This window comes from Erithacus rubecula, assembly GCF_903797595.1.
Source record: "Erithacus rubecula genome assembly, chromosome: 22".
Classification (NCBI taxonomy): domain Eukaryota; kingdom Metazoa; phylum Chordata; class Aves; order Passeriformes; family Muscicapidae; genus Erithacus; species Erithacus rubecula.
In genome coordinates this window covers 4,047,969-4,068,635 of record NC_136674.1, presented here as the reverse complement: position 1 = coordinate 4,068,635, position 20,667 = coordinate 4,047,969, and the positions used below count along the sequence as shown (strand labels likewise).

The 20,667-nt window shown below is 61.9% G+C and overlaps 2 protein-coding genes across 10 annotated transcripts in view; one reads left to right on the top strand and one right to left on the bottom strand.

Annotated features, from left to right (window-relative positions):
• Positions 1–12,258, bottom strand: part of MYO18A (myosin XVIIIA) — a 36,813-nt gene extending 24,555 nt beyond the window's left edge. For 4 of the 6 annotated variants that reach the window (XM_079325137.1, XM_079325145.1, XM_079325134.1 and 1 more), the window contains exons 1-2: positions 12,115–12,258; positions 6,416–7,495 (exon numbers count right to left, since the gene is read on the bottom strand). In XM_079325137.1, coding sequence (XP_079181263.1) covers positions 6,416–7,420 — 1,005 coding nt within the window. In that variant the 5' untranslated portion in view covers positions 7,421–7,495; positions 12,115–12,258. Of the gene's footprint in view, positions 1–157; positions 177–6,415; positions 7,496–12,114 lie in introns of those variants that run through there. The other 2 variants (XM_079325142.1, XM_079325144.1) reach the window with 1 other exon arrangement.
• Positions 12,259–15,254: 2,996 nt separating this feature from the next.
• CRYBA1 (crystallin beta A1) lies at positions 15,255–20,485 on the top strand. Of its 4 annotated transcripts, none has more exons than XM_079325277.1 (8): positions 15,255–15,447; positions 15,895–16,085; positions 16,799–16,863; positions 17,407–17,526; positions 17,779–17,897; positions 19,399–19,540; positions 19,926–20,068; positions 20,190–20,485. In XM_079325277.1, exons 3-8 carry the CDS (start codon positions 16,819–16,821, stop codon positions 20,335–20,337), a joined length of 717 nt encoding a protein of 238 aa, XP_079181403.1. In that variant the 5' UTR covers positions 15,255–15,447; positions 15,895–16,085; positions 16,799–16,818; the 3' UTR covers positions 20,338–20,485. The 4 variants fall into 4 exon arrangements, with proteins under 4 accessions (XP_079181403.1, XP_079181402.1, XP_079181405.1 ...); XM_079325278.1 differs by lacking the exon at positions 15,255–15,447 and adding an exon at positions 15,524–15,619; XM_079325276.1 differs by lacking the exon at positions 15,255–15,447 and having other exon boundaries at positions 15,484–16,085.
• Positions 20,486–20,667: the final 182 nt, after the last annotated feature.

Below are 20,667 nucleotides of genomic sequence, written 5' to 3'. Positions count from 1 at the left end.
CTCTCATAGCCCTGGCACATGGGCACCAGCAGGGCCATTGCAAAGGCTTTCCCAGCCCTGCAGCCCATCAGTGCTTGGGGCAGTCCCAGGGTGAAGGCACAGCTGGGTACCAACATGTACCCAGTGTCCAGGGACCTGGGTCAGCACTCCTACACACCTGCTGGGGGGAAGCTGGGGCATTTTTCACAGGGCTCGGCCGCTTCTCGCTGGTCTGCAGCTTCTTCTCCACATGAAATGGAGGGGAGACAAGGGGCAGCATGATGGAGTGGCCACTGCACACACGACTGCCCCAAAAAAAGCGACTCCCACCCACACCACACATCTCAAAACCACTGCAAACCATGCAGGAGAGCTCACACCATGCTGCACTGGGGGCACAACCCACTCCCGGGTCGGAGCATCCCCTGCCGTGCACACACCAGTACCTTGTGCCTCTCCAGGGCCGTGGGTTTCGGAGCAGACGCCTTTGCTGGCTCTGCTTTCCCTCCTGAAAGCTGCACTGGTGCCTCTGGTTTGGTTTCAGCGCCCGGGGACGGGGACAGCTTTGTGTCCCCACCAGCAGGCTCACGGGATTTCTCCTGCCTGTCCCCCGGCCGGAGCCGCGGCCGGTGCTCCTTGGTTTTGCCCTTTGCCATGAGGGTTTTGAGCCCCTCTGAGATCTCATCCTTGGGTTCTGGCTTGGCTGGGGCTGAAGGCAGCGTGGCTGGGGGAGGCGGCGGGGCTGGGGGAGCCAGGACACCGGCACGGTTTGTCTCCTCCTTCCTTGGGGGTGGTACTGGCTCGGGAGATTTGGCATCTCGTCCTGGCTCCTTGGCACTGCCAGCGTCCTCCCCCGGCAGAACTTTGCGCACCACCTTGCGCACCACCCGGACCACCTTGCGGCGGGACAGCCCCGGATCATCATCCCCCTGTGCCTCCAGCCCGTTCACAGCTGCCCCGTTCAGCACCGGCTCGGGGCTCTTCCCTCTCCCAGGAGGCGGCTCAGGGCTCTTGGCAGGCTCAGGGCTCTTCACAGGCTCAGCTTTTGTGGGCTCAGCTTTTATGGTCTCAGCTTTTGTGGTCTCAGCTTTTGGGGGCTCAGCTTTCGGGGGCTCAGCCTTCAGGGGCTCAGCTTTCGGGGCTGCAGGTGCTGTGTCCTTCTGGCTCTCTGACTGCAGCCACAATGACAGTGGTGTGAGTGGAGGTCCAGCCTCCACCCCAGCCCGCTGTTTGGGACATGGTGGTGCCCAGGGCTCTGCCCTGCCATGGAGCACAGCTCCTGGCCAGACCCCAGCACTGGGGACCTTCCCCACCAACCTACAGCCCCGCAAAGGGTCCCAGGGCAGGGAGCAGTGGTGACCTCCCTGCCTCACAAAAAGTGACCATTCAACCCTCAGGCTGCCAGCATGGGGGTAAAACTCAGTGCTCAGGGGCATCACCAAGCCCATGACCCTGCCTGGCATCCCCAGGCTCTGTCACAGGGGCTGTTCCCACAAGGACAAGCCCCATCCCCAAAAGCTCCACCCTGCCCTTGCCCTGTGACACTTACAGCCCCATCCTCCTTCACGGGTCTTTTCACAGCTAAAGATTTGTCCTCGTCCTTGACCTGAGGGTCAGACAAACAAGAGGAGCATGTTTCAGCCCACTGTGGGGCCTTGCTGCTGGAAACCCCCCGGGACCATCACTCCGTGCCAGCCCCAATTTGCAGCCTACTGCAAGGACAAGGACATGTCCTTCCAGGTTTCCCATCAGCCAAAAAAAAACCAGGGGTGAAGCACAGAGATGCACCCTAGTTATAGCAAACCCCAAAAGTGGGAGAGGTACATGCCTGGGCCCTCTAATCATATGAGGGAGGTGGTTCAGAGTCCCACCACCCCTCCTGCAGGGCTCTGTCATTCTACACGTCACCCTCCCGGTGTCACAGCACGTTTTAAGTGTCACCAGCTAATCTCTGCAGCAGCCACACATGGGACATGCCAGATCCCTGCTGACCCAGGGAAATCAGGGGCCTCTAGAGGGGTGAGCAGCCAAGCCCTGCCCTGAGCTGAGTCTCAAAGTGCCAGGACTCTGCTGTGGCACTGCAGTGGTAGCGTTTGGTGCATCCCATGGGCAACACATCCTGACATCACACAGCAGCTCCTGGGTGGCAGGTGGCACTGGGGTGGCTCACACTGTGTTAGGGGCTGCATCAGACACTCGAAAAGCCGTTAGTGATGGTGTTAGTGACCACATGCATGGCTGTGTTGGTGACCCCAAGCTCCCAATTGCCCAGCACAGTTCCTGTCACAGCAGCACAGGGAGGACAGGAGTGCTGCTCCACACATGGTGCCAGCACTGGGCAAACTGGGGGAGGTGGTCAGCAGCGTGACCCAAAGGTGGGGCACAGGCAAACATGCAAAAGAGACTTCCCTTCTGCTCCCAGAACGCAAACCGGGATGAGAACGCCATGGTGATGTCTCATGGAGCAGCAGCCCTGGCTGGGGAGAGAGGGAGAGGTGAGACCAGCTGGGGACAGCACCAAGAATGCCAAACCACAGCTCTGGGTACAGGCACGTGCCCCTCCCCACCTGGGAGCCTCAGGAAAAGGGGTCTGAGCCCACCTGGACCTGCTCAGCACACAACCAGTGCCCACAGGAGGGGCTCTGGGGACAGACAGGTGACCAGTCTGAGACACAGCAAAACTCACTGTGTTAAAAAAACCCTTTTAGTCAGGCTGCAGGACTGTAGCCCTGCTCCCCTGAGTGGGCCAGCCCGCTGTGGTAAGCAAATGCCAGGGTGAGGGAAGGGATATTTTCTGCCCCAGCTCCCTGCCTGCCCTGAGAGCCTGGGTTTATTCTGAGCCTGACCCCGTGCCAGCGGCCAGGCAGCTCTGGTGGGACCTGCTGCCCTGGATGGCACCCACTCTCCATGCCCAGGTTCTGCCTGGGCCACTGGGGAGAAGCCCCCTCTCAGGGCCAGGTGTGGCACAGGGGAGCACCTGGCCACCAAAGCAGCCCAGCAGTCTGGGAGTGCATCCCTGAGGGGTCCCCTGTCCCCCTAAACCATCACCATGGTGTGAAATGTCACTGCCTGGAGAACAGGCTGAGCATGGGTGCCTGGAGATGAACCCACCTGTGGTTCAGAACCCCCAAACTCTCTTCCCACAGCACTCCCACCTCCAAGAACCACAAAAGCCTCCAGAGAGCGCCGGCCACGAGGTCCCCACAACAAACAACCCCAAAGCACCCCAGGGGTGGGTTCAGCCTCACAATCCCCAATCCCAGCACCACGACTGTCTCCCACGTACCCCCCTCGTGCTCCCCCAAGCTGTGTTGGGGTCCCCACCTTACCAGAGGGAGCCAGGAGCAGAGTTTCCGCCGCGGCACCGCACGGCACAGGCACCAGTGGGGCGGCAGCCGGCAGCAGGGACAGCTGGGCTGATAGGGCCACCCTAAAAATAGCCCAGGAATGCGAGGGCCCCGCTGGGCCGGCGCAGAGGCAGCCGGAGGGGAGCTGGGGGGGACTGGAGGGCAGTGGGGCCTCGCCAGCAGCAGCAGCAGCACCGTCACCGCCGCCACTGCCAGAGGAAGTGATGTGGGCTCTGCCGCGGGGGGAACTGCCCCGCCGCCTCCGCCCCGAGCCACGGAAAGAACCCCCAAGCAAGAGCAGCTGTGGGGCTGGGGGAGCCAGGGGGGTCTATGCCTCAAAGGATGGGGTGGCACAATCCACACCCTGGGTGTTGTGCAACCCTGACACCGCTCGCTCCTCCTCCGGCTCTCCCGTGAACACAAGATCACCCCAAAGTGTTCTTGGGGGTAGACAGCACCCAGCAACCCATGGTAAAGCAACCTCTGGAAACAGAGGGGCAGTGGACAGGGGGCTAGGGGGGGTCTCTCTGCAGGAACTGCTGGGAGGAATTGGTGGCAGGGAGCCCAGGCATGCTGGTGGCATGGAGGAGCAGTGGTGACACAGGCATGGCACACTGGGACCCCAGCTGGCAGCTGAGCAGGTCCTTGCCCAGCTGAAGTGAGACAGATGTGCCCTGAGCAAATAAAACATTCCCAGAGAAGCAGGGGATCTCAGCTTGGCACACAAGGGACAGGCCACATCAAACCCCCTTGGAAGGGATGGCATAACACAGCAGAGAGTGTCTGTAGTGACACACATGGGTGTCCCCAGGTAGCACAGGCACGAAGCCACCTCCACTGGGAGCTGTTCAGTGACAGCAGCATTTCTGCCTGGCCAGCATATTTCTTTCATTCCTAAGATAGGGAATTCAGAAGAGCCCACTAGATACAAGCTCCCTCCCAGAACCCCCCTACACTGGGACACTGCAGCAGCACCAATCCTTCAGTGAGAGCAGAAAAAGAGCCAAATCAAGAATTTCCCAATCACAGAAAAATGATAAAAGTGCCTCTGACAAGATGAGAGTCCCACACTCCCACCCTGGTGTGACACAGGAAACCCAGCCATGCTAAGGCACAGTGGCCTTGCACCCTGGGGACAGTGACCTGCAGGGACCTGGGTGCCCTTGGACAGTGGCACACAAGGTTGGCCAGCACAGCCACTGCATGCCTGTGGCCCTGCTGGAGCACTGGAGTGGTCAGAGGCGTTTTTGGAATATTTCTGCTGGGCCGGCGCACGCCTGGGCCCTGCCTGAGGAATTTCACCAGTAAATAAATAAATATGAGTGTGGATCTGAGCCAGCCCCACTCTGGGAGCAAGGCTGGGACACAGAGGGGGTTTCACCACAGTCCCAATGCCCAGCCATGCTGTGCCCTGTCACCCCACAGCACTGACACCCCCCAAGTCACAGCGGGTGCTGCCACTGCCCAGCCGGGTCCGTGGGGACAAGGGTGACTCAGTACAGATCCAGTGAAGGGGTTAAACCATTTAAACCCCCCAATGGTGCACAGAGAGCCCGGCATCATCCTGCCCCAGCCAGGGAGGGGCTTCCAGAGCAACAGCCCAAAATATGTCTATAATTTCCTGTTTCAAAAAGGATCATTTTTATTTAAATTAGGACCAGAAACATTCCAGGCAGCTTAGTGGGGCCTGGGGGAGAGCTGGGCCTCCCTGTGTGAGGGACCCCAATTGCACCCAGCACCCCAGCATCAGCAAAGCCACAGTGTGTCACTCTGGTGACAGCAGGAGGAGCCATCTGTGGTGGGATGTGCCTGTGCTGAGGTGACAACCCCAGGGCACAGTCAGTGCCAGCCCTCTGGCCAGCTCCCACCGGCTGATGCTGTCAAACCACACCATGTTCCAGCACAAGGCTGTGTGATGCAGCCTCTCCCATGCAGCCCCAAGGGCATCAGTGTCTCCTCTCCCCATTCCCAGCCCAGCCCAGCGCTCCTGGAAGGCACCAGCACCTCACTGGGTCTGTGGGTGCCAAAATCCAGGGCACACCTGTCTCTGTAGCAAGATGCTGCCACACACCACAGCCGTGTCCAGGGTTATCCCACGAGGGGTTATCCAGGCAGCCGTGCCCGGTGATGCCTGCAGGGCTCTGGGGAGGAGCTGCAGGAAAGCCACGGCCCTGCCTTGGCACACACCCCACCCCGCAGCGCCAGCATCTGCCCTAGGAGCACATGGAGCCCCGTGGTCACTGTCACTCCATCCTGGCCTCCATCCCACAGGCACAGGGCCCTGCCATGCACAGTGTGGCTCTGCCCAGTGCAGGCTACCTGCTCTGCAAGAACAGGCACCCTCCTCCCACAAGGAAGGCTTAAAAATACACTAATCAAGTCCAGTTATACGCTAAACACCATCCTCTGCTGCACCTCCTGCCACCATGGAGGGGTCCAGCCCTGCAGGCTGTTGGCATTTGGGGGGCTGTGCGTCCAGCCAGGACGCTGGTGAGCCAGCAGCAGGGTCAGCAGAGCAGGGCAGCAGGCGTGAGGGATGTGGGTCACCCAGCCATTAAGTTTCTATTTATACAGCAGCAGCAGCAGCCGCGCACACAGCGCTGCGCACGCCGGCAGCAGCTCCCGGCCCCTGGCACACTGTGTGCCTGCCCCAGTCCCCAGGGAGGATCCCAGGGGGGGACGCCAGCGTGGGCAGTGGAGCAGGCAGTGTCCTTCTGTAAAGTAGCCTTTGGAATTTCCTGGCAGTGAGGAGCAAAGCTCCCTTCTCAGCTGGACTGTGCTCTGTCAGCAAAGAGATGGGGACAGACTTCCCGCAGGCAACGCAGAGATGGGCTCTCCTGCAGCTCCTTTAACAGGAGGAAAACCCAACCCAACAGCACCCTGAGCACCTTGGGGGCAAAACCCACCAGTGATGACTTGCAAGACCTGATGCATCACGGCTGCATTGCAGGCACAACCTCCCACTCCTCCCTGTGCATCGCTCCTGGCTGGAGCAGCCCCAGCACCCGCTGTTTCCCACGGCCCCTGCCAACCCAAACACCCCCCCGAGGACGCTGGCGCTGGCAGAACCCGGGCCCGGCGTTACTCACATCCCAGGCAGCACGGCGTGTCCCCTGGCCCCGCAGCCAGCAGCGGCTCAGCTCGCTCAGCTCCAGGATGGGCTGCACCTTCAGCTGCACCGTCTCCCCCGACTGCCGGATCATCTCCACGATCTCATCCCGCGATTTGCTCTCCACGTTCCGCCCGTTGATCTCCACCAGCCGGTCGCCCGGCACCAAGCCCAAGGCCAAGTCTTTGGTGCCGGCTCCGGGCTCGGCGAAGTGCACGACGCGCCGGTACACCTGCCCGTCGGGGCCCCGGTCCAGCATGGTGGTGCGGCGCAGGGAGAAGCCGAAATCGCCGGTGTTGCGCCTCTGCAGCTCCAGCTGCCGTGGGGTGGGGGGCTGGGGGGGCACCAGGGCAGGCAGCCGCAGCTCGGCCGGGAACCTCTTGCCAACGAGCTCTGGCACCCTGGCACGCAGGGAGGTGGCGGGAGGGGTGCAGGGCTGTCCTGGGGGAACCCCCTGCTTGTCCAGCGGGGTGTCCAGCATCCGCACCTCCACCTGCGGGGAGGGGGCTGCCGAGTGCTCAGAGGGTGTGGAGGTCTCTGAGGTGCTCTCATCCCGGCTTTTCTGGGAGAAGGAGAAGCGTTTGACAATCACCTGGGAGTTCTGCTTGGCCAAGGAGCCAAACTTGGCTGCCCGCTGCAGCACCGAGCCCTTGAAGTTGGTATCGTCCGCCTTGAGGTCGTCGCTGGAGCTGGCCGTGCTCAGGTGGCCCGAGTCCAAGATGACGCTGCCCCGGTTGCTGTCAGAGTCAATATCCGTGAGGTGCAGCTCGGAGCCACTGGCCACTTTAATGGGGATGGGGTTGGAGATCTCCAGGCGGGTCTTGGAGTCCCGTTTGGAGGCACGGTTGAGGTTGAAGAAGCCCCGGCGCATGCTCATCTCCTCCAGGCTCTTGAGCTCAGCTGCTGACATCCGCTCCTTTTTCTCCTTCTTCTTCTCCTTCCGGGCCCCATCCTTCTCTTTGTCCTTCTTCATCAGGTTGAACATGGTGGAAGGGGGCTTGGGGCACTCCTGCCCCCAAGGCAGAGCACCAGGCTGAGGTGCTGGTCACGGCACAGCCGCCTGTGCAGAAGGACAGACAGGAAAGGTGCCATCAGAGAGCAGCACGGCCAACACCCACCCACCACCCCTCCAACCACCCCACTGGTCACCCCAGCTGCCACCCCCAGCCCCTGGGCTGTGTTGCAGCATTCCCACCCTCCCTGGGGACTGCAGCACCACAGGGATGAGACTGTCCCAGTCAATGTGTCCTTGCCCTGGCTGGGCACCAAGCCGCAGGGATGCAACAGGGATGGCCCTGTACCCCCAGGGTTGCCCCAAAAGAAGCCCAGCAGCCTGGCAGTGCCTGACACTGGGGCTGACTGCAGGCAAGACCCTCAGCAGCTCAGGAGCTGTTTTGGAGCAGCATGGGTGGGCAAGGAAGAAAATATCCCAGTGGCTTTTGCAGCAGTTACTGCTGGCAGGGACACTCCCCAAGGTAAAACCCCCATCCCAAGCAGCCACCAGCGTCCTGCCTGCTGTTCAAAAGCCCCTTGTTGAGGAAACAGAGGCCTTTCTGCTGCTCATCCTGGCTCTGGCCACCGCAAACCACAGGGGCTGCCGTGGGCAGCGTCCCCACCAGGGAGGAGCCGGAAACACGGCCTGGAGCGAAGGTTGCTCTAATAAACAGGAACCTGTAAAATCACATCCCTCCCAACACTGATAAGTGTCTAATTTTAGCCAGGGCGACGTAGAGGCTCGTGACGCTGCCAGCGACCTCCAGGAACAGTCGCTCTTTCATTCGGGCATCCCGCGCACAGCGGGGGGAGCACCCAGCTTCCAGTGGGAAAACCACGGCTGGGCAGAAAACACAGCTCCCTCCTGGAAAACCCTGCATGCACCCAGTGTCTGGGGACACCCAGAGCCTGGGGGCACCCACACTCTCACCCTGCATGGGGTGCTATGGGACTCTGCCCCTGGGGTAACTGGTAGCCCCTCCCCAGCCTCCATCGAGCGCTTGGGCTGTGGATAAACAACTCCAAAGTGGAGCAGGCGGCTGGCAGCGCCCTGGGACGGGCTGACAGCTATATATAACAGGGCAGGAAACTGCACAGGAACTTAACCTCAGCACAAAGGACAGCAGGAAAGCTCCTCACGTTTAAGGACAACAGGAAAGCTCCCCACGTTTGAAGCATCTGCTTTAGAGCTCTCTGACGGGCGTGGGGATGAGGTTTGGGCAGCCGTAGGGATGGGTAGTGCTGCCCACAGTGGCAGTGCAAGCTCTGCCTGGGGTGCATGGATGTGCTGTGCTGTGCCAAGCTGCACCTTGGCTCCAGCACAGCATCAGTACTGCATCACCATCACCGCCTGGACCATCTCCCTGCAACAGCACTGCCCTTGAACACACGCAGTGAGACAAGGGAAACCCGTGTTCCCCTTGACAAAGCCATACAGGGATAGCAGGGAACTCCCTGAAGCTCGCTGCCCCTCGGGGCTGGGACAGGAGCACACGTGCCCAGGAGAGGCCTGGCCACAGGGCAGGTGAGGACAGAGCCCTGCAAGCCATGGCACAGTGTTGGCTCTGGGTGCGTGATACCTCTGAGGCAGCGAGGGGAAGCAGCCCGAGGGACAAGGTCAGGCTTGCAGCTGCAAAGCTCCTGGCCATGGCAGAAAGGCTGCCACAGTTGTACCCACACCACCCAGCCCCAGGGCTCTGGCTGCTCTGCCCTCCCTGCAGCACCTGAGGCTTTACCCAGACCCACAGCAGGACCTGGGCAGGGCAGGGCCCCAAAACACATGAAAACAACCCACTTCCTTTCTCCTCTCCCCAAACTGCTGGCTGTGGGGTGATCACTGACCCAAACCAGCACACAGCACAGCCCCTTCTCATGACCCATACACAGCAGGTGCTGCCACAAAGGGCACCATGGCTGTGCCATCCTGGGGGCTGCTCCCCTGTGCCAGGGCCTCAGCACAGACAATGGCAGGGAGGGAACCACCTGCACCTGCTCCCGTCCCCGCTGAGTGACACGTGCCACCGCTACCACAGCTGCCTGGGCACCCCTGAAGCTGTACAAAAGGGCTGCACCCCTGGGAGCACCCAGTGCTCACCCCAGGGCAGGGAGGGGCCGCTGGGATCCTTCCCGGGGGCGCCTTGGGAGCAGAGCCACTCGCCAGGCAGGTGCTGGGTAGAGCCACGGCGCCAGAGACAGGCGGGCAGCGCGCTCTTTGTCCTCGGTGGTTTCTCTCCCGGCACACAGGGCTGCCTCCCAGCCTTTGTACGCTCAACAAAAAGGGGGAACAGCGTTCCCAGCCGCATCGCTAATCAGGCAGCACTGGCGGCCGCTGCCGCAGCCACGTGTGCCCCACTCAGGGCCACAATAGTGGGGCAGGGAGACAGAATTTTTGTGGGCTGGGGAAAGGAGCACAGCATCTGCCCTGCACTGATGGCCCCAGATCATGTGCAATGCCATTGTGGTTTGCTCCCTTCTCCCCAAGAAGCCTCCAGCCACGGAGGATGCCGTGAGCAGGAGGTGCCTGCTGAGCGTCTCCTCACTCCTGATTCAGCCTCAACACACCTTCCCTGACTCAGCCTGGGCTTGCTCCAGGACTCCTTTTGGCCAGGAGTGTTTGGGGCAGCAGCGTGCATGAGCTGTGACAGGGAGGAGAGAGGCGCCGGCTGCGCCCTGGGATCGCACGCGAGGATGCTGCTGTGACACTGGGCTGGCCAAAGATGAGCACGTCACCTTGCAAGGGCCAGAAGGAGAAAGGGAGACGCATCTCAACGCTCCCCAACCAAAAGTCCTCTCTGAGCCACCCAAGAGTGAGCTGGATGCACCTTCCCCCATGTCCCCCCTCGACAGCCATGAGCCCCTGCATCCCTGCCAGGGTGCTGGGAGTTGCAGGCAGGGAGGAAGGCGTTCACTGAAACTCCCAGCCACTCCTTCCCTCCTCGAGACGCAATCTCGTCCGACACGCTCCCGCGCAGGGACCTGCACTGCAAGTTTCACGGTCGCCTGCCCTCCCTGCTCTGCTCCCTGATGCCAGCACAGGGCTGTGCTCCCACACCACTTTGGCACAGGGAGCTGGTGGCTGTCCCCTCCTTGGGCACACCATGTTGGGGTACCCCCACGGCCTGGCTGTGCCCAGCCAGGAAGGGATAATGCCGTGCCAGGGAACAGGAGCTGCTGGCAGCGATTCTGAGCAGCCAGGCCAGCTCCTACGCAGGGCAAATGGGGGTTGATCTGCATGATGGCTCCTTGCACAAGTTTTTCCACAGAACTAGGAAATTTAGGGGGTTTCCAAATCACTCTGCAGTGCCTTCCCTTACAGACAACGCTGGAATGTACCAAGAGGAAAACAATTCCGGATCCACCTGAGTCACAGCCAGGATGTGCCACCAGGCTCTCCCCAGAGCAGGATTTCAGACCCTCCTGCTGCAGGAACCGCATGTCCAACAGCAAAGGGGACCCAGACTGGTTATGAGGGGTCATCCCAGGCCAGGAGGGTGCATGAGGTGCAAGCACGTGCCTCACCCCAAATCTGGGGAATGACACAGCTCAAGAGGTCTTACAGGGCAGACCCAGAGGCAGTGGGGCAGGATCTTGGCTGGGCTGCCAGGTGGGACATGGTTCCACGACCAGCTGGGGGGGTCAGGTGGGTTGCAGCCCCCTCATCACCCTTTTCTGGCCCCAAATTCACAGCCTGAAGCCCTGCACGGCCCGGCCCATGGCAAAGGTGAAGGGCCGAGCCACAGCTCGTCACTGGGCAAAGTCCAGGGCTGATGCAGGTGCTGAGGGAACGCCCAGCTGGGACTGGGATGGGGCAGCAGGCAGGGGTCCCCCAGTGCTGGAGCACCAGGACCAGCCTTGGGGTGTAGGAATACACTGCCATGTGCCCACACTTTCCTGTAATTGCCCTAAGTTTAGCTCTGGCACTCGCTGACCAGACAATTTGCATCTCACAGGCCGGCTGGAAACCACACGATTTAGGGACGCGCGTCCCAGCCCTCGCCCGATGCTCCGTGTATTCCTCTCTGGGAAAACCAACAGGCGCTGGGGTGGCCACAGCCCTGCGAGCCCCCGCCACCCCCGGCACAGCAGCTCGCTGAGTGCCACCCACCCCTGTCGCTCCAAAAAAGGAGCCTCAGGTGCCAGTGGCACCGGCCCCAGCAGCGCTGCGGTTAGCGGGCTAATGGCTTTGGATGTAATTCCCTGGTGCTGTGGGAAAGGCCCAGGCCAGCGGGCTGTCCCTGGAAGCAGGGCTGGCCCTGGGGAGCGCTGCTGCGCTGCTGGGGTACCCAGCACGGAGCACCTGACACGGGGCATCCCGCAGGGGGGACACGGGGACACCGCACGCACAAGCACACCCTGCGCAAGGTGACACACACATGCAAACGCGCACACCGGTGACACCGGGGGCTGCACAGGCGCTGCGAGGCGAGAGCGGGCCATGCGCGCACCCACACCCCGCAACCGGGGGGCGGCACCGGGGGGTCCGCGCACACACACACACCCACCCACCCACCTACAGCGGCTGTGCAGCGCCGCGGGGACACGAACACGGGCACGGCGGAGCGCGGCTCGGCCCGGCCCGGCCCGCCGGGGGGGCGATGCAGCCGCGGCCCGGTGCCGGTGGCCCGGGCGCGGTGCGGGTGGCCGGTGGCCGGTGGCGGTGCCGGTGGGATGGCGGCGGGTACTCACCCAGCGGCGGCGGCGGAGCGGGGCCCGGTGGCGGCGGCGGCGGTGCCGGGCCCCGGCGGCGGCGCGGGGCGGGGCGGGGCGGGGCGGGGCGGGGCGGCCCCGGTGCGGGGCGGGCACTGCCGGCTGTGCGCGCGCCGCCCGCCGCGCCGGGCGCGGCTCCGGTCGGCACCGAGCGCAGCGGAGAACAGCGGGGAGGAGAAGCGGCTCTACCCACTCGGGAAAATCCCTCTGCGCCCGCAACGCGGCTGTAACCACCGAACGGACCGGCGCCCGCAGCCCGGTGCGCAGCCGGGGTCGGCGCAACCGCCCCGCGCACCCACAAAGCGCGGTGATCCCGCACACACGGTGCGGGCACAAGCCCCGGTGTGACACGGTGCCCGTCCGGCACCCCGATCCTCCCATACACTCACGAGGTGTGAGCTCGCACTGGCGCACACGCAGCCCCGCGCATCGCACAATGCACACACGCACTCCTGGGGTTCTCCTTTTCGGAAGAATCCCATCAGGAGCAACACTGGATCCAGGCAGGGAAGGCTCCAGGCTGCCGGCTGGAGCAGGGTGACCGGTGCCGGCTGGAATTCAGAGCTGGCCATGGCAGAGCTGCCTTTGGAGCCTTTCTGCAGCTTCTCCCGCAGCACCTGTCCCCAGCGAGGGCTGTCAGCCTGCACTGACTGACGGTGAGGACAGTGTTTGCTCTGCACAGGAGACAGCCCACGGTTAACAATGAGCATCTCCCAGCACACCCAGCAGCGGGAGCAGCACAGTCTTTGTTACACCCCTTCTGCTGGTGTCCGGCTTTGGGACGTCACATGCAGTGAGAATCCTGGGACAGATGGTTTCAGGATAAGCCCTGCCACATCAGTGCTGGGACAATCTCCCTTCCTATCGGGCGAGGGAGCAGCTGTGCCCAGGGAAGCTGGAGTGGGGCTTTGGGAGCAGGGACCCCGGAGAGAGGCACCCACAAGCTCTTTCCGAAAGCACAGGCAGTGCTCAATCTCTGATTGGAAAGTTCAGAGAGATAACAGGGACAATGCCCTGTCCCAAGGTACCTCAGGGGATTTGGTCCAAGCCCCTGCTGCCATCCTACCACTACTGGTTGAGTTGTGTGGTGCTGGCTCTCCTACCATCAGGCTGTGAGCCACTCTTGGTGGTAGACACCTGTCTGGGTGTCACAAGCCCTGCATGGTAAAGCTGGCTGTGATTTCCAGCCCACAGCCTGTGCCCAGGACACAGTCCCACAGCAGCAGCAGAGTGGGACATGGGGCATGGCAGAGCAAGCTGGCAGCTGAGCAAGGAGCCCTGTGCTGGGCCCTGGCCTGAGGGGTGCAGTGGTGGAGGAGATGCAGCCCTTGCAGGGGCGGAGGACGGCGACAGTGAGCGCAGCCGCCTGCTTTTGTCACACTGTCCTTTGTCCCAGGCACGTGGCACCAAGTGCAGGGAGCCGCAGCCATCCGGAGAGCGGGGATGGAGTCGAGTGATCTGGAAGGGCGGCAGAGACCATCTGAGCTTTCAGGAGGGTTTTCCAGCTGCAGTGGTGAGGGAACACACTGCGTGGCTGTGCCTCTGCCCTGCTCTCTGGCACAGGCGGGTGAACAGCCAGTTACAGCCTGCAGCAGCTCCTGCTGCCTTATCACACTGGGCAGGTGGTGATGGGCTGATGCCGGTTGGAGCTGCCGAGCTCTGGGACAGCACAGGGTTCCCAGTGCCACACAGCCCTGTAACCACCCACTGGGGCCATTCTTCTGCCACATCCCCAGAGCTAAACACCCTGTGTTTTCCAGCGAGCTGACCAGCTGTTCCTGTCCACATGATCCTGTCTGGCTTTGCCAGAAACAGGTTGGGTTGCCCTGAGCAGGTCTCCCGGGCAGGGGATTCCCCAGGCACCAGCAAATCCCACACCCAGGGAAACTCTCCGTGTTGCCCAGGGTTTTCTATGGAGAAGTGGCACAGAGCTCCGGTGGCAGTGGTATTTTGCATGCCCCTGGCAGGCACAGATGGCTGGCCAGGGCAAGGGCCTGGAGCCGGGCTGGGAGAGGAAGCATCTGTTTTGCAGCACCGCGGGGTTCCCTAAATAGGTCACTGCATTTTTATAGTCTCTTGGATCTAGAAAAACCAGTTGTTCCGGACAACCTGTGGACCCGCCAGCATCACTGACTCCCCAGGCACTTGCTGCTGTGCCCTCAGGTCCTTGAGGAGGGGACACCAGCAGTGTGAGCAGGGTGAGGCATTGGGGGTTCCATAGCAGCCACACTGATGTCCTGTTATCTGCTGAGAGTGACCCATCCCTGGCCAGGACTAGTGTGGGCTGTGCAGGGGGGCTTTTCCCCCCACCTTGCCCCTGACTTGGGGTGCTGCCAGCTCCAGGCTTTGCTCTGGGGTGGTTTTCAGGCAGAAAATGTTTTCCTGTTGCAAGGGGAGGCAGGTGCCTGTGTGGGATGCAGAGGGGTGTGCAGTGCCACACACCCACCGTACACCCGCATGCGCCGATGGTGTCCCATCCTGCTCAGGCTGAGCTCTCCCTCTAGTGGCACCAGGCTCCTGGAAAAGCTTCCACACTCTGGGGTGGCCAGAGCCGTGACCAGGGCATGTCTGAGGGGCTGGAGTGAGCTGGAGGGTGAGCTCTAAGCTGAGCTCCCCTGTCAGTCAGGATGCCTCAGCAGGTGCACAGAGAGTGTGCTGTGGAGGCTTCACAGGAGCATCCCACCACCAACCTCCCATTTTGGCATCCTTGCAGAGAGCAGATAGTCCTGCCCTTCCCATTCCCTGACCCAAATTTGCTGGGATCTGGTGGTACTGTGGGGGTGCAGCCCCAGAGTTCTGTGTCACAGTGATCCCCCGGTGACACCGATCCCACCGCCCTCCCCACCCCGCAGCAGCCAGCGAGGGGAAGGACCCCCACAAACCCCATCTTCCCCCGTCAGGGCAGCGCCCTTCCCTCAGCAGGGGTCCCCCAGGACCGAGCTGAGCCCCACAAGGCCTGTCTGCCCGGGTGCCACCCCGCCGCGCGTCCCCGCAGGGTCCCCCGGGCCGGGCGCCAGGCCATGCCGCAGGCAGCGCTGACGGGGCGCTTTGTTTTGTGCGGCCGCGGCTGCCCAGCGGGGAGACAAAAGGGGCAGTCAGACGCGGGCGAGCATTGTGCTGGCAGCCATGAGCTGAGGCAGCAGCCCGCGCCGCCACGCTCGCCTCGTGACCCCCGACGGCCCGGGCTGTGCCCGCCATGGTGCCCCAGGGCCTGCAGTGTCCGCCCCATGGCAGCCCCGCATGAGAAGGGGGCTGTGGGGCTGGTGGCTGTGGTCACCGTGGGGCTGAGGCCTCCCCGAGGCTGTGGAAGATGTCCTGGGTGTGGGGTTGTGGTGGTGGCAGCGCTGTGGGGAGCGTTGGGGCTCGGTGTGGCCGTGGGGACACGTCTGCCAGGGCCACGCCAGTTCTCACCTCCTGCCTTCCTCGCCCGTGATGGGAGGAGGGTTCCCACGCTAACACGGTGACTCGGAACGCTCCTTGGCTGGTGAAGCGCAGTTACAGTGCCCGGTAGACACCGTGCCGAGCCCACCACCCGCAGGGTCTCACGGGGAGGCGTCCCCGCCGTCCCCACGGTGCCAGCTGGCGCCAGGGCCAGGCCAGCCCCCAGGCTCACCCCGTGACGGCGCGGTGCATTGCCCCTGGAAAATGCCAGCGCGGTCAAATCGTTGAGTCATTTGTGCCCAAGATTATCTGTGCAAACAGCCGCCCCGATTATTTTTTTTTTTTTATTATCAAAATTTTTTTTTCTTTTTCCCTAAGAATGTAGCTCAGACCATGGGGATGAGCAGCTGAAATCTCCGGGGATCAGCAGGACAATGCCAGAGCAAGCATTGTGCTGACGGCTCTGCAAACGCTGGCACCGGTTCCCGGCCAGCAGTACCCTATAAAAGCTGAGCCGCTGAAGTAGGCAAACATTACATGGGCGAAGCAGCAGTAACCGCCTGAGCTAGGTGAGTCCTGGGCCGATGCGCACCTCTCCCACCTCACCCCTCCGCTGCCAGCCGGCTGGGCAGACACCTTTCCTCCTGCCTGGTGGCAAAAGACACCCAGAGGGACCGTCGCTGTTTCCCATGCCATAAGACAGGCTCACACGTCCCTGCTGGCAGCCGGGGGGGCTGAGAGTCCCTCTACAGCAGGGCACCCCACTCCCGGCACCCACCGGCACGGCACGCCGGTTGGCATCTCCCACCATCAGCCAGGGCTGTCTGTGGGAGCCCACCGTGCCTCCCAAGGGACATGGGGCAGGAGAGGGGATCAGGCAGGTCTGCTGGACACTGCCAGGCACAGGACAGCCCGTGCCCACTGAAGCCCCCTGTTCTGGCTCAGGGGTGTTTTTTTGGGGAAGGAGAAAGGGGGATTGGGCACTGTGCCCTGGCGGGCGGGCAGGCTCCATGCCATGGCAGGGAGGAGGGAAGGGGCACTGCAGCGGTGAGAAGGGAGCATCCTGCTTTGGATGTGTCCCACAGCCCCCTGCTGTGCCCCCTTCCCCATCCTAGGGCTGGCAGGAGGGTCTTGCTGTGACTGGTGTGGCTTGTCCCCAGCAGTGGGGCAGCTGTCCCTGGACGGGCGCCGTGGGTGGTGGGCACAGAGCAGCCTCGCGAGCGGGCAGCAGGGGTGCACAGGGACGTGCTGCAGTAAAAATGCCTTTTCCTTCCTTCTCCAGACACAGATCCAGCAGCAAAGATGGCTCAGACAAACCCTCTGCCTGTTCCCATGGGCCCGTGGAAGGTACGTCCTCACATATCCTGTATTTTGCCTTTCCCTGTGTGCAGGTAGGGAACGGGGAGAAGGGCAAAGCCCATCCTCTGGGACCAGGAGAGCTGCACAGCGGGCAGTAAGGCAGAGATGAGTACAGGAAACAGGCACCCCATCCTCTGCCTATGGGAATGTGCCTCCTGCCTGCTCAAATACCTCCTGGGTGTTTTTCATAAGGCTCTTCACAGCAGCCTGAGCCAGCTGTGCCCTGCTCTTACCAGCCATCCCGTGACAGGCAGAGTCCCCAAAAGCCACCCTCTGTTGTTTGCCCTGCCCTGTCCATGCAGACACGGGCAGCGGGCACTGTGGAGCAAGGTGGGGAACAGCCCCAAGCTGTCTGGCTATAGCTCCAGGGCCACTTGTCGAGGAGGGAGCAGAGAGGGAAAGGAAAAACACATGCACGAGTGAGGAGAATCCCGTCGAAGCCTGGAGCTGTCGCGGGAGAGGAGAGCATCAGCCGCAGCCCCCCAGGGAGGTGCCCCTCGCCCTTTCCCCCGTTAACCCTCTTTGCCCTAGAGCGTTCGGAGCAGAGGCCGGGAGAACCGCCAGCCACAGCCCTGCCACCCGCCCGTCCCAGAACGGCTCCGCTCCTCTCTCCGGACGGCACCGCTGCCCCGGGAACTGATCTCCGCAGGGGTGAGCAGGAGAGCGGAGCGGGGGCCAGCCTGCGGCTCCCCCGACAGCAAGGCAGGGCGTGGCGGGGCCAGCAGTGCAGGGACGCGGGGCACAGTGCGGGGCTGTGTCCCAGCCCAGAGGGCTGCCCGCTGCAGCCTCCGCTGGCTCTCTCCCTGACGGAGCCACCTTCCGTCTCCAAGAGGCGCTGAATTGCCCGGGAATTCTGGAAACTGCTGGGCAGTTTCCAACTCGGCAGCTCGCTCTCCGTTCCAGATCACCGTGTACGACCAAGAAAACTTCCAGGGCAAGAGGATGGAGTTCACCTCGGCCTGTCCAAACATCATGGAATGTGGCTTCGACAACATCCGCTCCCTGAAGGTGGAATGTGGCGCGTGAGTACCCGGCTGCCAGTGTTTGGATGGTGCTTTCCCAGGCGGGCTGGCTGGCACAGGGGTGCCCAAGCGTGGAGTGGGACCAGCTGTCCCCGCTCTGCTTGGCTGGAGCCAAGCACCACGGCCAAGGGAATCCAGGCATGGGGGATCCCAGCCTGGCAGGGTAGAGCAGCACACCCTGGGCAGTGCTGATACAGAGAGAGGGCCAGAGGACAGTGGCAACAGCTTTGGCATCACCCAGAACTGCCTCCTGCAGTCAGGTTTGGAGCAGGGTTGCTACCCAAGGATGTAGAGAGGGTCAGTACTCAGTGAGTGGCCTGGCTTAGCCTGGTCCCTATCCTATCTGTGAAACCCCATAAAGCACCAGCCCTAGAGAACCACCTCTCACCCAGGGCCCAGCCTGCTCTGCCCTGGGCTTTCCCTGCACTGCACAGCTTTCCAGACCAGGGCAGAACCTTCCTGCAGCTTCTCCAGTCCTGAGAGGGGTAGGGAGCAGAGCTGGGATTCTCCCTGCACACGGGAATCTTCCCTGGCACAGGCAAGGCACCCCCCGAGCAGCTCCGAGTGCATCCCGCCGGGGTGGGAGCAGAGATAGAGCTGTGCTATCTTTAGGACATGTAATGCTAATGGGATTACAGCAGCGTGTGTGCTCACGCTCTAATCAGCTCCCTGCTCCACTTGATGTGTTCCTAATCAGGCTGTTCACCTTGCACAGGGCAGGCTGGCTGCAGGTCATGGCATTGGGGCTTACTTTGGGTCAGTGGCAGGAAACCCTCGACCCTCTCAGAGCCCTTTGTACCCCATCGCAGGGAATCCATGCACTGTATAGTCTGTGCCACTCACCTTCCAACCCCCAGCCCAGGCTCTGCCCTCCTGCTCTGCCTGTGGCTCTGTCCCCAGTCTCCTTAAGGGGACATCCCCACCCTGGGGACAGGCAGGGGCTGTGTGAGCACCACCAGGGCTTGCAAAATGTGTTCTGCAGGGTGGAGGCATCCCACTCACCTCTCCTTGTTTGTTTTCAGCAAAGAGGGGGAGGCAGAAAGGGGAAAGGCCATAGGTCCCTGCTCTCTGCTCAGAGCCAGATGGGCTGTGCCTGCTTTGGACATCAGGAATTCAGGTCTTTCCAGCAGTGTCAGGTTGTAATTGGGAAACAAGTAAGAAATGAGGCCTTTGGGAGAGAAGGGCAGCTGGGGCATCCTGAAGAGATGTTGGTCTGCATAAATAATGACAGAGCAGCTTGGGGGGGGGAAAGAGCCACCTGTGCAGGATGGGCCTCGGGATCTGCCCATGTCCCACTGCAGCCAGGGATGCACCAGATGCAGTTTCACACTCCCGGGGTTCTCTGCCCACATCCAGCACCGCTTCCTCTCCTCCCAGCCTGTGGGCAGAGGCCAGACCCCAACCTCCTCCTTGCACCTACATCCTGCCCCTAATGCCAGCTCCCAGCAGGATGCCCGAGCTGCTGCAGGAAGCTGTGGCAGCCCTCGCTCTGTTTTTGCAGCTGGGTGGGTTACGAGCACACCGGCTTCTGCGGGCAGCAGTTCATCCTGGAGAGGGGAGAGTACCCGCGCTGGGACGCCTGGAGCGGCAGCAACGCCTACCACATCGAGCGCCTGATGTCCTTCCGCCCCGTCTGCTCCGCTGTGAGTGTCCCACCGAGCCCTGAGCCCCTCCCAACGTGACAGCCACGCCAGGGAGGTCAGGAAGGGAAAGCTCGGCTAAGCCGGGGGCTGGCTCAACACTTCCCCCTGCAATCCCGGCAGGATTTGCTTTTTCTCTCCTGCTTTTTAAAGCTTTTGGGGGGAATTTCTGGGCAAGCTGTACATGACCAGAGCTAGGGGATAGCCAGCCTGAGACAGTAGCTGTGGCATAGCTCCCAGCCAGACAGAAAACTCCAAACAGCCAATTCTGAACACCTTCCTCCCCAGGAACCCTCTGAGTAATGCACAGGGAGTGACAGCCCTGCCATTCCCACCCACGCTGGGGAGGGAGCACCGCCTCCCCCTCACCCCCTGCTCTCCCCCACAGAATCACAAGGAATCCAAGATCACCGTTTTTGAGAAAGACAACTTCATCGGCCGCCAGTGGGAGATTGCTGATGACTACCCCTCGCTGCAGGCCATGGGCTGGGCCAACAACGAAGTGGGCTCCATGAAGATCCAGTGTGGCGCGTAAGTGACAGCCCGAGGACCAGCAGCAGCAGGGACAATCTGCTGCCACCACTCTGCCACCACGGTGGGAGGGGGACACCCTGTAACCCCCCCTGCTTACCTCTTTGTCCTTTTCTTCCAGCTGGGTGTGCTACCAGTATCCCGGGTACCGTGGCTACCAGTACGTCCTGGAGTTTGACCACCACGGTGGAGACTACAAGCACTGGAGAGAGTGGGGTTCGCACGCCCAGACCTCCCAGATCCAATCCATCAGGCGTGTCCAGCAGTAGCTGCCCTCTCCCCAGTTCATCTCTGCAAAAGCTCACTGGCTCCCTCTTGGTGCTAATACTCCCCTCCCGAAATAACCACCCCCCTCTCGTACTGCCACTGCTTATGGAACAACACTCCCAAAACGGTACCGACTGCCACAATTGCCAATAAATGTGACTGAAAGAAAAAGATCAATCAGCTTGGTGTGTGTTTGGGACTGAGGTTGCACTTATTTTAAGCTTTTCTACTTACTTATTTCCTACTTATTTTAAGCTGGGTTGAAGTGTGGTGGGGCTCACGCTGAGGGAAGTTCTGACCCCTTCTGTTGAACAGAAACCCTTGGTTTTTTC